At 41.5% G+C, this 17166-nt stretch overlaps 1 protein-coding gene across 13 annotated transcripts; it reads left to right on the top strand.

Annotated features, from left to right (window-relative positions):
* The first annotated feature begins 18 nt into the window (after nt 1–18).
* On the top strand, nt 19–16799 carry LOC114866961 (uncharacterized). 13 transcript variants are annotated; one of them, XM_055513349.1, is made up of 19 exons: nt 19–235; nt 476–633; nt 1108–1213; nt 1691–1718; nt 1816–1985; nt 2063–2202; nt 2815–3999; nt 4078–4300; nt 4427–4499; nt 4565–4592; nt 4900–5074; nt 5394–5495; nt 5594–5674; nt 13360–13701; nt 14751–14845; nt 15242–15368; nt 15468–15577; nt 15689–15765; nt 15971–16799. In XM_055513349.1, the coding sequence occupies exons 7-11, from the start codon at nt 3449–3451 to the stop codon at nt 5009–5011; spliced, it is 987 nt and encodes a 328-aa protein (XP_055369324.1). In that variant the 5' UTR covers nt 19–235; nt 476–633; nt 1108–1213; nt 1691–1718; nt 1816–1985; nt 2063–2202; nt 2815–3448; the 3' UTR covers nt 5012–5074; nt 5394–5495; nt 5594–5674; nt 13360–13701; nt 14751–14845; nt 15242–15368; nt 15468–15577; nt 15689–15765; nt 15971–16799. The 13 variants fall into 13 exon arrangements, with proteins under 13 accessions (XP_055369324.1, XP_055369318.1, XP_055369321.1 ...); XM_055513343.1 differs by lacking the exon at nt 1108–1213 and adding an exon at nt 4680–4762 and having other exon boundaries at nt 4427–4592; XM_055513346.1 differs by lacking the exons at nt 19–235; nt 476–633 and adding an exon at nt 4680–4762 and having other exon boundaries at nt 4427–4592; nt 13469–13701.
* Nucleotides 16800–17166: the final 367 nt, after the last annotated feature.

Here is a 17166-nt window from a genome sequence, read left to right as displayed (position 1 = left end):
TTTGGTTAATTGGCACTTGGCAAACTGGGTAGTGCATTACCGCCACCTTCTGAGTTGGAGTACGCATTATTATGGCAATTTCTGTGCATTTTTAGCTCAAACGCCTGGGAAACATACCTAAATGCAAATGAAAGCTGTTCTTCAACCATTTGGAGCATATCTAAAAGCTTGGGCTCTTTGGAAAGGTACCACTCTGTAGTTTTCACCACAGCGCTCAGATTTACAGTACTAAATGGTAAGTAGGTATACACTGTAGAACACAAAGAAATAAGGTTAAGGTTTTCTAGGGGTACCATCATTTTTGTCCATGCCTGTTTCATGAGTTTATTTTTTGAAATAATTCTGTTGAAGCATGGTTGAAGAACAATGTCTGACTTTCATTGGTTAACATTTATAGAATTTTTATTTATTATTACTTTTGTCAGATTAAAGTTATTTCTGTGACCATTGTGAGTTTTTCTTTCATTGATCGAAGGGTACCAACAATTTTGTCCACGTCTGTATCTGGGAAATTAGAGGAGATTTGATTAAAGTCCAACGTGCTTTGGAAACCAGAGGATACAAGAGGAGCAAGTCCGACAGTGCAACGGTGCAAACTAGAAGGATGGAACAGCTTCATGGATCCGTTTGACGGTGAGGCCTAAACTGCACGCACCCGAGTTATATGCAAATTAGCCATGTGCACAAAATGCGAATTTGCTATATGATATTTGCCTCGTGACAGCGTTGTGTCTCCTTGAATATGCAGAAGTTGCTACCTCAGTGTAATCTGTTGTATTCTGTGTTGTCCTTTCTAGTTTATCAACCTAATTCTAAGCTCTAATTCTAGAGCGCAAGGCTACATGTTCATGTGTGTCCTTGCGCTGTGAAAAAACAAATCATTGCGCTTTACTAGGTAGGAGTTAGCGGCCTGCAATTTTGAGTAAATTACGTTTATCTTAAGTTTTGCATATGACAAGCTTCCCAAAAACAAATGACATCACAAGGAGGGTATGTATAGAATTTTTCAGTATTGTAGCGATCCGGGGGGGGGGGGGGGGTGTACATAGTTTGGTTGACTGTTCCAGTTCGTATTGTGTTATGTGGCTCTTTTATTTTGAAGCGCAGATTGTTGCGTGACGCAACAGGTGTGCTTCCGGGAAAAGAAGGGACCCGGGAGAGAGAGGCGGGAGTTTTTGTTCTGTGTAGTTCCGGGGGAGCTTAAACGACTGTGGTGAGACCTGTTGTGACCCCGCTGTTGTTATTAGAAAATAAAAGAAGTGCTGTTCACACCGAGGCTCGTAACAGTATGTTTTGGGGTTGTTTAGTAATTAGTAACTAATAATTTGCTAGTGAGTTTACCATAGGTACCTCAAGTACATTACCACAGTTAATACATGCTAACGTTGTCGTTAAAGTTGTCGTGTCACGCAACAAAGGGAAATTTTATTATTTTGCGCTTTTATGGTACTAACTTATCTATAAGTTATTTAAAGTCGAAAATCTATCTTCTAATTGGATCGTTGCGTTTTAGACCATAAATGGTTATTTATTTAAGTCATTTGAAGTCAAGATTGTATAAACTATCGTAAGCACAGACAACATTTCTGTCTTCAAATCTTTTTTTAAGTAGTAATTGTTTAAAAAATTATTCAATAACAGGTTTCCAATGAAATGAAAACAGCTTTGGATGTGTTTGTGTTCTCTTTAGGATTTATGTTTTCTCTGCCTTTGGAAAGGTATGTTTTATTATTTTGTCATTGTTTTAATTCATGAAAAAAATGTGAAAGGTTACCTACTAGCTGACCACACAAATAACACATTATTTTCTGATAGGATAGAAAAACTATTCTTACCAGAGACAATATACTGTCAGCAGTTGACGAGCTTCAAGGATCAAAGAACTCAATGACATATTCTGGGGTAAGGTGTGTCAACATTTGGGAATTGCCAGTATAAAACTCCACAAAACAAGGCTTAAACGAGCCTATTTTCGTCACAGAAAGGTAATTATTTTAAATTTTTCATAGTAGCGGTGACATGTTTTATATCTTCCTGCAGAATATTTAAATGCATGCTTTAGCCCTACAGCACAAGATTGCGAGTGATTCTAGAGTTGCAGAACAAGAAGCAGGCAGCACCAGTAACGTCCAATCTGATGGAGGGAGCGCAGCTGAAGCTGAAGCTGATGCAGGCAGCACCAGTAACGTACAATCTGATGGAGTGAGTGAAGCTGAAGCTGAAGCTGATGCTGGCAGCACCAGTAACGTACAATCTGATGGAGGGAGCGAAGCTAAAGCTGATGCTTGTAGCAATTGCGATCATCACAACGCTGTGTGTTTGTCGTTTCATCATGGATTGATACTTAAACTGAGTGCAAACTGGCTTCCTACTTTTATCTCCATTTAAATATTTCCATCATCATTGACTGAAGGCATTTAATGAGTACAAAAATCTAAATGTAACCATACAAAGTTAGGTAATGTGAAAACACAAGTGCATAATGATGGTAAGATGTAATTTGCCACAGTTTATGGTTCACTTACGCGAAGGTCTCTAACCACTCATTCTGCAGTTTATGGGTAAAAGATAAATCTGCAGTACTACTTGTATTGCAATAAATGTATAATTAAATTTGGCGAATATTACAGTGTTTGGATTCATATCGTTACAGATGTCTACTGCTGAACTCATCGGTAAACCTTACTTTGTGGAATAATATAGAAAGATAGTTAAAATGTAGATGTAGAAAACAATGCCGATGAAATTTATTTTTGAGTAATGTAATATTGTGCTCTTACTTTATTTTGTCTTTGTTTGTTTTTGCATTTACAGAACATAATAGTTGGTACGTCAACATCACCATCATCCTTAAATGACATTGAAGATCAAGATAAATATTTCAGTCATCCAGTGCCACAAAGACCTTGTTTTTCTTTATTCCTGAGGCTGACTGGAATCATTTAAGAAGTAAACAACACAAATGTTGTTTCAAAACACTGGACTGGACCAATGTCATTGCGCAAGGCATTCGCAGTGTACACCCGTTTTGCAGTTTTGCATTCAAACGGCATACTGTGAAAGCAGCTGGGTCTGTAAGAACTGGCCCTCTGTTTTCTTGTGCTGGGTATTGTCGTTTTGAAGAATGTCCCGTTGAAGTCTTTGTGAAAGTTAATAACGAGCTGTCTCTTAAGGCTACTGTGACTTTCAAAGGAGACAAAGTGTGGCACAGTTGCAATGTCTTAAAAAGACGGCCTGTACGTGCCAATGACAGATCTACAACAGCAGATGTCCTAACCACGAAACTACCACGTAGCCTGTACTTAGATAATTTAGGGAAGCTGGCTGAGAGTGTGGTAGATTCAGGTTGTAGGGACCAAGTTCCAACTCCAGGCACACTGAAAACTTTGTCCTGGGACAACAAAAGAAAAAAAGGAGTCATACTAATGATTATTAAGCTTGCAAAAAAATGCATGAAGAAGAGCAGGGATCCCAGGATGCCATAATACAAAAAATACAAATGCATCCAAAAGGAGTAATGCTGTGGTCCAAGAAGATGCTGAGCCTCTTTTATCAGCGGTGTAGGGATGATATTGTTTACTTGGATGCTACTGCGAGCATTATTCAAAAAGGAAAGGGTCGCAGTGCACCATTCTACGTGTATGAGCTAGTGGTGCGACATCCTTCAAAGGGATCGTCCCCTGTGCCAGTAGCGACATATGTCACAAATGACCACACAACTGCGTCTGTGTCATTTTTCTTGGCCTCATTTGTGACAGACCTAATAAGACAACATGGACTGAGAATTCAAACAAGGCCTGTCATGTTTATTTGCGATGGCTCCATAGTTTTACTGCAGTCACTGTCCTACAATTTCTGTGGAGTCAGTCTTCAGGAGTTGTTGAACAGATACTACAATATCGTGACAGGCCAGGCCCCGGAGGATTCAATTCGACTCCCAATACTGCATCGCTGCCTGAGCCATGTAATGAAAAATGCCAAGGACCTTTGCAAAAAACAGTAAGTGTTTTACTTTTTATTTAAAGCTAATAGTTAGTCTTTGTTCTCATGGTAACCCCATTATCTTTTTTTTTGCAGTGCCCCAAAACATTACCACCTAGCAATGCATACCTTCGGTGCTATGGCTCAGGCCACAACAATTGAAGAGCTTGAAGAAATCATTGTCAGTGCTGCTGTTGTGTTCTCAAGGTCCCACAGTGGCCAAAAAGTTGACAAACATTTCAAAAACCTTCAGTTGATAATGACACAAGGAGGAAGAACTGACATTGAGGACTCATCCATTGTGGAGCTGGATTTTATGGTCTGTATAAAATGCTACCATAATTCTTTACACATTGCATATATGACTTAATTATAATTTATCTTGCTCTAAAGCATTACACTCGTAAATGTGATTAATGGCCTTATTTTTTGTGTTTCTGAGTAGAATGATGTGGGAGTAACATCATTCCAACATCATTTTGAACGAGTGATTAAGCAGGAGGAAGGAGACAAGGACGGTGAGCCCAATATGTATCTTAGTGCAACATTCATTCCTGCATTAACAAAGTTCTTCATACCTCAGGCTGCCTTGTGGACTGGAGTACTCTTGGGTAAGCCTACTTTTTTGGGTTCTGTAAGAGCTATTTCCCCTGGTTATTTAGAGAAATAAGATAAATGAAGGAGCAATGTCTAAACAGGTGATCTTGGACGTCATGGAACAGGGCCAGTCTATGAAAAATTTACACAGAGGTTCAACAGAGCAGCTCAGAAAACAACCCAAGTAAAGCCAATTAAAAAATATTACATATTACTTAAAAATGCATTTTTCAATTTAAAATGTGACTTATATAATACCCTGAAATATAAATATATAAAGCATGTTGAAATAAAAATTTCCTGCTATTATATCAATTCCAGAATTACTCTCAAGACAACCACACACAGGGCATCATGGAGAAAAGTCAGTGGGACCTTAAGAGGATACGTTTTCAAAGAAGACGGCTTACCCGATTGGATGACTTTGTGGTGACTTACAAGATGACCCTGAATGGTCTTTTGAGAGTTCAGATATTCATTGAAGGGCAAGCAAAGGGTACAAAAAGCTCGGAAGTATACTTCAGTATATTCAGTAACTGAAATTAGTTATTTTATAGTTGTTGGAATACTTACTAAAATGTCATGTTCCAAATGGGATAGTGTATACTGTAATTATCATTGATAAAAGATTCATAATTTACAAACTTGCATTTTACTGCAGTATTTGCTGTTAGTAGATATCAAATTCAAGTAATATGTTTTTCAATAAATAACTGTCCAACATCTTGATAATACATTTTCCATATAGATTTGATTCTAGGCTCTATGCCATAACATAAGACAGAATTTTATTATCATCTGGTTTTATGTCATAGAGACATCATGTAGATGAGGAGGAATGGAAACAAAGGAGACAGAGGAAGCGAGGTGTCTATGTGAGCCCTTTAGTCAAACCCTTTGTAATGCAAAAGATGAAGGTAATTATCTGTGTAGATTACAACATTTTTAGTCACATGTCCAGAACATACACATGTATTTACATATTTGTTTCTTCACATGCATTATTTTCACTCAGACCTCTGAGAAAAAGATACAAACGCAGACACTCACCAAGGAAACAGGAGAAGAGGCCCATCAAGATGACAGAAATGGACAGGTAAATCGTTTTGGCAGATTATTAATGTAAAAAGCAGTTGTGATGCACTAACATAGACCTTAAACATTTCATTTGGCAAAGCAGCATGCAGAAACATCTCTGGCAACCACCTTTCAAGATGCTGCATCTCAGTTGAGATTAATTCTTCTCTACTTCACAATTACTTTCTGTGTCTCAGTGCTTATTTAACTATTCATCATATTATGATGATAAATCAGAGATGAGGATAAATCATTATACAAAAATTAATTGCATCCAAAAACTGTATGCAACTGTATAAAACTTTTAAACTTGTTAAATTGTTTTAACACAAACATTTTCGAATGTGTGTTGTCCAGCTATCAACATTGTGGCAAAAAGAGGACACAGAAGTGGTGGTATCTGTGGTTCCTTCTCAAATTAGGGGCCAAAGCTTTGTTATTCACCACAGTGAGCTGAGATCACTATATATATATAGAATATATATAGTATATATAGAATATATATACTCTTCCTGATTTATGGTTTATTTAATGGTTTATTTAGCTAATCCAAAATGTGTGTGATGTTGCTGTGTTGGTGGACAGGTTAGGTTTCTGCTTTAGGGTGTGTATGCGGGAGGGTGGGGGGGGGGGTAAGGGGTGCAACCAGCTGCTGAAACCAAGCAAATCTGTTAAGTAAACAATCGGAGCAAAAAAATAAATAAGAAGCATGGATGTACCTTAGGCTAACACATTCATAACTAAACAATTTTTGTACTGTGGTTTACCCTGGAGATTAATACTAATACCAATAAGGTATGTGCACATACTAATACAAACATATACATACAATATAAAGTCATGACATACAACACCACAAATTCCATATTCACACATTATTCATATTGGTAGTGATAAGTATCAGTAATACTTACAGTTGGATTTGGAGAGTGTCCCACTACAAGGTTAGTAAGGCTGTAGCTTAACATTATTCACCCAAAGGGTGAGGCAGACGTTGGTGCATGAACAATGCCACTTGTGGAAGCCAGGGTGATGTGAGGGGCTCCGCCACTACGCCCATCCAGCAAGCAGAGGAAGGAATCCCAGCAGCCAGGGAGCCCACACACCTTCAGTTCCAGGAGGGCAGGTGTTGCAACCCAAGCTGCCCACACAGAGCCCCCCAGGCAGAGCTGCAGCAGCAACAGAGACAGCACCCGAGGCCAGAGTGGGCCACCGGGGGTCAACGCTGTCCGCCCCATGAGAACCAGGGGCAAACACTCCCCCCGGCGGGAGGGTCGGCCCGAAAGAGTAGAGCCCGAGGACCCACGGTCCGTAGGGAGCCCGCCAGAAGATGCCCCCGCGCCCAGAGTGGGGCCCGCCCCCAGTCCACCACCCCCACATGGGCGGAGCGGGGCCTACCCCATCGGCCCGACCTCATCCCCTGGCGCCACAGCGGCCTGCAGCACAAGGCCAGCAATTGGTGAGGTCAGCAGAAAAGAGACCACCCAGGCAGACGATCATCGTACCCCGGGCGAAAAACCGGACCCCCCACACTTCAACCGCACCACACGCATACCAACTCGCACAAACACAGACGCATACACCCACCCACATGTGCAACACACATCATCACATCAACACACACACACACACACACCATAGACTCTCTCACAACAAACTAGTCAATCATACGTGAACCAATGCACTCTCAGATACATTCTCGCACCCACACCATTCGCTTGATCACATTCGTGGGGAGGGTAGGTCTCCGGCCTGCCGTCCATGTGGCCCCAGGCAGGGACCGCAGCTCCTCCCGAGCCCCGACCAACCCCCCCAACCCGGGGGAGGCAGAGGGCAGTAGAAAAAGGTACCCCAGAACCCTGCAACCCAGCTTGGACGTGAGTGTGTGGAACTAAAGTGCACTGAAGGTGGGTGACACCTCCAGGAGCACAACCGCTGGCTGACGGTGTGTCCCCCGGACAGTGCCCCCCTTCGCCCTAAATGTCTTTTTGCAGTTAAAACTGGGTGGTGATCTCTCCATCAGGGCCAGTGGCCGAGGCCACAACTGGCCTCAGCCCCAGGCCCCAGTGAAAGAGCCCACCCCCGGCCCTAAATGTATGTGTATGTAGCTAAGTATGAGGAACTTTGGGAGATACCCAATTCTCCGGGGGGTCCAGCAGACAGAGCCATCAACGGGAAGGCTCCGTCTACTGGCCCCCCCGGAAGGAGCCCTCAGATTCCTGGACAAGTGTGTATGACTAATGCAATTAAAACTGCAGAGCATCCCACTTGGAAGGGACGGAACCACTTCCCAGTAGCCCCGGTCCCTCCATCAGCAGGACGCCCCTTGCAGACCTAAGTGGATGAATGCGGAGAAAAGTAGTTGGGAAGCAGAGCACCAGGGTCCGCAGAGCCAGGTTCCCGACTGGCTCTGCTACCTATCCCACCACCCCCCACAACCCCCAGCCAGGAAGGGACAGCCGAGACCCAGGGACCGCAGTACTACTGCCCAGGCGCCACACGCAGCACAGCCAGAGCCATCCTCACCCTTCTTTCACACTTACCCATTCTCTCGCTCAAGTATGCCCATGCTCGCCCCGTGTAGTGTGACACTCAAACCCAAACACATACTCTGCGGTTGTGCATTGAGGGCCAGCCTCCGCCCAGGGCCCAATGAAGGTTCTAGCCTGAGTAGTCCGCCAACCCCCCCTGCAACAGGCCCGAGCAGTTACCAGAGGGCGTCGGACCGCTAGGGCAGGCAGCGCCCCACCCGAGCAGGGGCAGCGCCCCAGGGGAGAGACACCCCTCCGGGCACAGGCAGGCACCCCCAGAGGGAGTCCCCCGGACTCAGGTCACCCAGGTCTCCACCCCCAGGTCCGCCCCCACACACCGGCAGGAAGGCCCGCCTCCGGCTCCCCGGAGACAGGCACACGCCAACCCTCAAAATGGTCCCACCCCGGCACAGGGCCGCCGGTCTCAGCAGCCACCACACCCCCGCCGCAGGGGACCCATGCGGCCAGCCCAGAGTCCACCAACCCGTTGTCCCGGTTCCTTAGGCAGGCAGGCACCACCAACCACTAGTCACCCCCCCTCCACTGTGCCAGACATGACGCAGCACCCGAGCCCCACGCATCCTTACCTGGAAATGGAATCAATCAAAGTATAGTTTTGGTCATTGATTTGATGAAGCAGACAATGTGTCTAAGGTGGTATAATCTAACAAGCTGTTCAGGTATTGAGTAATGCTTAATTTTTTTTTTAGTTTTCCAGTTCATGAGGATGATTTTCTTTGCGACACAGAGGGCAGAAAGAAGTGTGTGTGATGAGTTTGTCTCTAGATCAAGCCCACTTAGATCTCCTAGAAGACAAAGTGCAGGGGCTGCTGGGATTGGACAGCTTAACTGGGTTGACAGGTGTTCACATACTCTTTGCCAAAATTGCTGCACAGGTGAACATGACCAGAATGCATGTAGGAATCTATCTGCTGTGTTATCTGTACAGTGAGGGCAAATATTTGAGTTTGTGAGTCCCATTTGGAACATCCTTTGTCCTGTATAGTGAGTTCTATGAAGAATTTTGTATTGTATTAGTTGTAAATTTGTATTTTTTGTCATTCTGAATAAATTAGAACATATGTTATTCCAGAACGTGTAATTAGTGGTGATATTGAGATCAGCTTCCCATTTAGAGATCGGAAGGCTCACTGTCTGGTCTACATTGGAAATTAAGATATAGATTTTGGATACTGTCTTTTTCCCTGATATATCAATAAATCGCTCTATTACTGGTGGTGGTTGCATGTGGATGGCAGTATTCTTACTTTTTGCATTAAGTATTGACTTTAGTTGTTGGTATTCTAAGAAATTGGCACTAGTGATTTCATAGTGAGACACTAGTTCTTCAAAAGAGGTAAACTTGTCTCTTGTGAAAACATGTTTCAGATGTGTTATCCCTTTGATATGCCAAGTTGGAAAGTGTATTGCCTTTTTGTTTTGTATGATGTCTGGATTGTTCCAGAGAGGTGTGTTTTGGCAAAGAGTAAGCGAAGACCCATTCATTTTAAGAAACTCCCACCAGGCTTGCAGAGATGCTTTTATGCTAATGTTCTGGTAACAACTATGATGTTTGATTTTGGTGCTGATAAAGGGCAGATCTGCAACTTTAATATTTCCACAAAATGTTTGTTCAATGTCTATCCAGGAGGAGTCTGCTGGCATGGGTTTTATCCATTTGTGGACATGGTTCAGTCTATTGGCAAGAAAATAGTGGTGGAAGTTAGGTAGTTCTAGGCCGCCGCAGCGTCTGGATTTTTGAAGAGTTTTTAAACTAATTCGTGGTGGCTTGGTTTTCCACAAAAACTGTGAGATGTAGGAGTCTAATGTCTTAAACCACGCCTGGGCTGGCTGAGTTGGAATCATTGAAAATATGTAATTAATTTTTGGCAGGATCATCATTTTTATGGTGGCAATTCTTCCCATAAGTGAAATGGGTAAGGACTGCCATCTTTGGAGGTTGGCTTCTATTTGTTTTAATAATGGATTGTAGTTTAAATCAATAAGCTCTGATAGCCTAGACGACAATTCAATGCCCAAGTATTTAATGTTCCCTGAATGGAGTGTGGTAGAGGAGATGTTAGTCACCTTAAGGTTAAGTGGTAGCACTATAGATTTGGTCCAGTTAATAGAGTACTCTGAAAGTCCTGAGAATTCATCTATGAGGCTGATAGTTGTAGGAAGAGACGTCTGTGGCTCCAGGAGAAACAGTAACACATCGTCAGCATATAAACTTATTTTATGATTTACTGATTTGGTCGATATTCCAGTAATTCCTTCATGCTGTCTTATTGCTGCGGCTAGAGGTTCAATAAATATTGCAAATAGTGATGGGGAAAGTGGGCAGCCCTGTCTTGTCCCTCTATGCAGATTAAACCTTGGTGAGATCTGGTTGTTTGTTCTGACTGCAGCGTTTGCTGAGTTGTATAATATTTGGATCCAGTCTATGAATGTTTCCCCAATGCCGAATTTGTGCAGAGTGGCTAAAAGAAACTTCCAGTTTACTCTATCGAAAGCTTTTTCTGCATCTAAGGAGACGATGGCTGACTCTAGTTTATGGATGGTGACATAATCAATTAAATTAATTAGTCTGTTCATATTGTTAGTTGACTGTCTACCTTTAATGAAGCCTGTTTGATCAGAGTGAATTATATATGGAGTGATTTTTTCTAATCTTCTAGCAAGTGCTTTACACACTATTTTTAGATCTACATTTATTAGTGAAATTGGTCTATAACTCGATGGGAGTGTAGGGTCTTTTCCTGGTTTTTGGAGCAGGCTTATGAAGGCAGAATTCATATTTGTGGGTAATGAATGTTGTTGTTTAATTTCAGCTAACAATTTGTAAAAGCTGGGTGCCAGCATGGACCAGAACTCTTTATAAAATTCAGTTGGGAATCCATCTGGTCCTGGAGCTTTTATTGGGCATCTCCTGCAGAGCCTAATGTAGTTCTGCCAAAGATAACAATGAGTCTAGAGTTGTAGATTGTTCTTCATTTAGCTTTGGCAGTTCTAGTTTATTCAGAAACGCCTCTATGGCTGAGGTGGGTGGATCTATTTGGGACGTATATAACTCTTGGTAAAAGTTTTTAAAGGTATCATTTATTTCATGGGGATCACGAGTAATGTTGCCTTCCTTATTAGTTATTGAATGGATGATTTGTTTCTCTTTATTATTTTTTAATTGGTTAGCTAGAAATTTACCACATTTATTAGCATGGTCAAAGTTCTCCCAGCGTAATTGGTCTATCTGAAACTGAGTTTTGCAATCAATTATATTATTTAATTTCAGCTTTAGATTCTTTAGGTCTTCTAGGACATCATTGGTTGGAAAGGCTGCATATTTAATCTCTAGAGATTTTATTTTTTGCTCTAATTCTAATTCAAGTAACATGTCCTTTTTTTTCTTGTGTGATGAATATGAAATAATTCTACCGCGCATAACTGCCTTCCCAGTCTCCCAAAGAACACAGGGTGAGATTTCCGGTGTATCGTTGATTTCTATAAAGGTTTTCCATTCTCTCCTGACATAACTGATGAAGTCTTGATCATTGAGTAATGATGTATTAAACCTCCAATTCCTGGTTGATGGTGTGGCTGTCTTAATCAACGAAATGGACATTGGTGCATGATCACTGGTTGTGATAGAGTGAATATTGGTGTCAGAGACATCTTGTAGGACTGAGTTATTTACTAAAATATAATCTATACGGGAGTGAGAGTGGTGAACTGGTGAGAAAAAGGTATATTCCCTGGATGTAGGATGAAGAGAACGCCATGTGTCACAGAGACCGAAGTCATCCATGTACTGTTTTAAGGTCTGTACTGATTGCCAGTTCCTGTTGCTCACAGCTTTGCTTAGCCTGTCCAACTCTGGATTAAATACTAAATTAAAGTCCCCTCCTACTATAAGTTTGGAACCAGAGTGAGCAGACAGTGATGTGAAGAAGCTGTGAAAGAAAGAGGGGTCGTCAGCATTAGGGCCATACACATTAGCTATGCAATATTCAATGTTTCCTATCAAGATATTAATGATTATATATCTCCCTTCTGGATCTACAATGGTATCGTTATGCGTAAAGTTAATCTTTTTATTTATCAGGATGGCGACCCCTCTTTGTTTAGAATTGTAACCGGCTAAGTAAGCATGTGGGAACTCTGCTGATGCCAGAGTGTAATTTATAATTTTGGGAATATGAGTTTCCTGTAGTAAAACAATGTCTGCTTGTAGGGTTTTCAAATGGTTAAATATTTTAAATCGTTTCTCTCTTTCTTTCTTATTGATTCCACGTACATTCCAAGTGACAATCTTCAGTGGTGTCATATCTTACCTGACTGCTGTGGATCACTAGTCTTGTGTTTATGTAGTGTGACAGACTTTAGGCTAACCTTAAGTACCTGTGTATTCTGAGTTGTGTGTTACCTATGTATGTGCACGTGTTTCCCCTGTGCAGTAGATGTTTGTGTGTGGCTGCTGGAGGGCTACATAGCTGGCTGACTATGTGGAAGAAGAATAGAGAAAAGAAGGATGTAGACAGTGTGGAGTGAAAGTAGGTGAAGGAAAAAGAGTAAAGGGAAGGAAAATTAAAGTGAAAGGGAAGTGAGTGATTACGTATGGTGAGCGCTTTGCAAAGTGAGTGAGTGAGTGACATTGGATTGACAATAAACATTTACATGAAACATCTGCGAGAGAACGAGTTTGAATACTGGATGTAAAGTTATAACACATAGTTGCATTGCATCTATTATTTTTTTTAACAAACCTTATACATTAAACCATTGTTGTTACATACCACCTGCTAGTACAGCCACGGAGTTGCTTCCCGGTCCCGGTAGAGCTCTCCGTTGACGTACAGTTTGTCGACGCTGATGACAGCCCTGCAGCCTTCTGCCATGAACCTCTTACGGATGGGGAACAGTCAGCGGCGGCGGTCGAGGATCTCCTTGGGGAACTGGTCGTTGACGCTGTAGTCGGTTCCCTTCAGCTGTCTGCCCCGGCTCTTAACCAGTTCCTTCGCCTTAAAGTCATGAAACTTGGCAACGATGGGTCGGGGGCGCTGGCCATCCGGTCGTCTTCCTCCAAGTCTATGCGAACGGTGGAACGCCATTTTGTCGACAACTTCCGCTGGAATCTTCATCTGTTGTTTAATGAAGTTTTTAATTGTGGTTTCAGTGTTTTCCTCTGCCTGTTCTGGAATCCCCGAGAACACCAGGTTGTCCCTCATGCTGCGGGCCTGCAGATCGATGACACCTTCTTTTATTTTTTTATTTTCGGCCGCTAGCTGAGCCACATCCTCCGTCAGGGACTGCACCGTTCCTTTCAGGGCCTCGTTCTCGGTGGCGAGAGAAATCACCTGCTGCTGGCTAAATTCCAGGGAGTCGCGGAGGGCCATAAACTCTTTGTGGAGGAGTTCCACTAGCGCCAGACGTGCGTCGAAGCTTGATATTTTTTTCTCTCTGGACTCCAGGATGTCCGTGATGTTTTTGTCCGCCGAGCTAGCTCCAGGTGACTCAGGTGAGTCAGACGGACGGGAACGCTTGTTGGGAGCCGTCTCCTTTTTCCCCATTACCAGACGCTCGAAGCACTCGTCGATGTACTCGAAACTTTCTTCGGTGTTATCCAGAATGGTAGGGTGGTTGATTATTTTCCGTAAAATAAGGTAGTTATTTATTTAAATTGGCGGATAGTTTGTCGCGCTGTTGTTTACTACCGGTGTCGCGCCGCCTTGTTGAATTTCTCGTGCTGTTCTCGCAGAGTCTCGCGTTCTCTCACAGCATCGCGTCTCGTAAGTGCTACTTTTTAAGTTCATTAAGTGCTTTATTTAATGACAGGTCAGAACATATCCAAGCCCACATAGGACTGAAGCACATCGAACCTGTTATGGATTATGCTTGGTTCTAGTCTTATTTTGGTATTTCCTGTATTGTTTCCTGTCTGCCTTGGTTTTCGTTTACTTACCTAGTCATGTGTCACCACTTCCTGTTTTATTTTGATATCACTTCCGGTTTAGTTCTGTTCTCCTCAACCAGTCATGTGATTTTACCACCTGCATCCCATTAATCTTTAGTTGGTTATTTGTACCCCTGCATTTACACCTTTGCCTTGCCAGATTGTTTGTTCGTTCAGCATTCCAGCCTTTCGTAAGTCCTGTCGTGTACCCTTGCCTGTCATTGTTGTTTTCACCGTGTCTCCGTCTAATCCTTGCCTGTACCTTCGCTGGAGTGTTTTTGCCTACTTGTGTACCAACCTCTGCCTGTCCGACCAAGAGCTACAATAAACCCCTATGAAACCTCACGTCGTGTCGGCGCTGTGCGTTTGGGTCCTCCACCGTGTGTTCCTGACAGAACCCTTACTTTAAATATACATGTTTTGTTCATATCTGTTTATGACTTTTATATTGCTGATTGACTTTGGCAAATACGGAGCCATTGTTTCATTTGTAAACATACAAAATGTTCATTGGAAGTTTCTGGTGAGTATTAATGTATAATTACCTTTCATTAAGTTTATTGCTTAAAAAATTATAATGTATTAATAATTAGATTTTCTGTGTTTTCCAATAGTACGTTGATGCAGACCAAAGTAAGGTCTATCTTGTGGATCCTGCAAAAAGTGCCAAAGAACTGGTAGAGTCGGAGCAAGCAGCGAAAAGACTGCGGTATATAATCTAGAGATAAGAGTCATAAAGGAATTGTCTGTAGGTCATTGACTTACAGCCAGTAAAAAGATTCAGATTTTTGCCAAAGGTTTCTACATAACTAGTGTAGGTAAATTAAGACCAATTCATTCAATAGCTTCTTGTGCACTTCTATGGGTTGTCTCATTCACAGATTCATTTGGTTTTGTTACATACAGACATGATATTTTCTGATATGTGTAAAGTGTCATAGACTTTTTATAGATTTTGACAGCATTAAAGTAATTGCTCCACTACTACTACTATTATTATTAATATAATTATTATTATTATTATTATTATTATTATTATTAGTAGTAGTAGTAGTAGTAGTAGTAGTAGTAATATTTAAAAATAACAATAATGCTACTATTGCAGTGACTATTTCAACATGAGACGGGCCTGCCACAGCAAAACTGACTGGGTGGATAAAAAATGGAAGGAGGCCATTATGCATCACCCAGTTAAGAAAGATAGCAGTAGCTGTGGGGTCATTGTGATTATGGTAAGCAAAAAATGGTTTAGTCCATGCATGATTTCCTCCAAGTAGTGTCACTCATAAAAATTAATACTTGTGTCTACAATATGTTATTTATATGGCCAGGTTAGTGATGGAGGCCTTCCCAAATATGCCAAGCATGGACTTCAAAACGACAAGAAAAGAAATGGCACAAGAACGCACAAACATAGCGTGTGAGATATTACACGCTTCTGGTGTGTAACATTGCCTTTGTATTGTTATCATTCTGTATTGTGAAAAGACAATAATTGCATTAAATCTATTAATGAATATCTTGATATATACAATTTGTTTTTACATTTTAGTGTTCAACACAGACAGTAACTGTGCTATGTGCTCAACCACAAAGCCACCAGGATCAGGACCAGCCTTTACAGACTGGGTAAAGTACTGTTTTTGTTTTCAGCAACAGAGGCTTGTTATGATTGTGTTTTCTGTAGTGTTTAAATATTACAACATGCAAGAATTGGAACAGAGGGGGCAATAACTGTGATAAAACAAACATAGAAATAGTAATGCGTTTGATGAGAACAAATAACGATTTTATTCTAATGCTACACAATGGTCATTCATGTGCCCTTTTACAGATACAGTGTGATGGCTGTTGCCGGTGGTATCACGCACAGTGCCTTAAACTAGATAAAGACACCCTTAAAAAAGCAGCAAGTGAAGACTGGAATTGCTGTCTTTGTACATAATTCATTAGCCATGAAAAACTAACAGGATGTATCCTATCTGTTTTACTGCATTTCTCATTTTTGCATAAAGTTGTATTTGTGTTCCACACAAATGTTGCACTGAACTATGCACCAAAGTCAAGTTCTTAATCATCAAAGTTGACTTTTTACAGTATGACATAGTACTTTCAATTACTGCTAAAAGGTAAACTATACAGTAAAAGTACGCAGGTCTTTGTGTGGTGATAGTACACCTCTAGCAGAATAAGGAGAAAGTGGTCTGGGCCTGGAACTATGCACCAAAGTCAAGTTATTAATCATCAAAATTGACTATAATGCCAATACGATACTATAATAGGACATGGTAGTTTTGAATACTAATAAATCCTAAACTATACAGTAACAATACACAGATCTTTGTGTGGTGATAGTACACTTCTAGCAGAACAAGGAGAAAGTGGCCTGAGCCTGGAACTATGCACCAAAGTCAAGTTATTAATCATCAAAGTTGACTGTATTACAGTATGACCTGGTAGTTTGAATACTAATAAATTCTAAACTATACACTAAAAATACACAGATCTTTGTGTGGTGATAGTACACATCTAGTAGAACAAGGGGAAATTGGTCTGACCCTGGAACTATGCACCAAAGTCAAGTTATTAATCATCAAAGTTGACTGTAATACAATATGACATGGTAGGTTTAAAAAATAATAAATGCTTAATTTTACAGTAAACGTACACAGATCTTTATTAGGTGACAGTTTTTTTTATATATATGCAATATTTTGTTTCGTAGTTTTCCATATTTTAAACAGACTAGACGTCTCGCTATGAAAAGAGGAAGTCGCGACGAGATCGTGATGTTGTTGCTCTGCATGTAAAGGCGTATACGAGCAAGGTAAGGTGCGGGGCGCAAGTAAACACAACTTCTTTTTGGAAGGCGTGCGTGCTGTCACAATCAACGAAACCGGGATAAAAACGAACCCAACGGGGCTACACTTTCCGCAGCCTGGACATCACTAACCGGAAAACCGAATAATCAACTTACACCACATATTTTCACAATTCTTTGTGTTTATCTTGCCACTCGACATTCGTCGT

The sequence above is a fragment of the Betta splendens genome, chromosome 12 (assembly GCF_900634795.4).
Source record: "Betta splendens chromosome 12, fBetSpl5.4, whole genome shotgun sequence".
Classification (NCBI taxonomy): Eukaryota; Metazoa; Chordata; class Actinopteri; order Anabantiformes; family Osphronemidae; genus Betta; species Betta splendens.
This window is presented reverse-complemented; position numbering and strand designations above follow the sequence as displayed.

What these genes read in the sequence shown, in the direction of transcription:
- LOC114866961 (XM_055513343.1), top strand. Translation starts at nt 3,449, where the DNA reads ATGCATGAAGAAGAGCAGGGATCCCAGGATGCCATAATACAAAAAATA. An exon ending in TTGTGGAGCTGGATTTTATG is followed by an intron (nt 4,301 to 4,426) that starts GTCTGTATAAAA and finishes GTTTCTGAGTAG; the next exon opens with AATGATGTGGGAGTAACATC. An exon ending in CAGCTCAGAAAACAACCCAA is followed by an intron (nt 4,763 to 4,899) that starts GTAAAGCCAATT and finishes TATCAATTCCAG; the next exon opens with AATTACTCTCAAGACAACCA.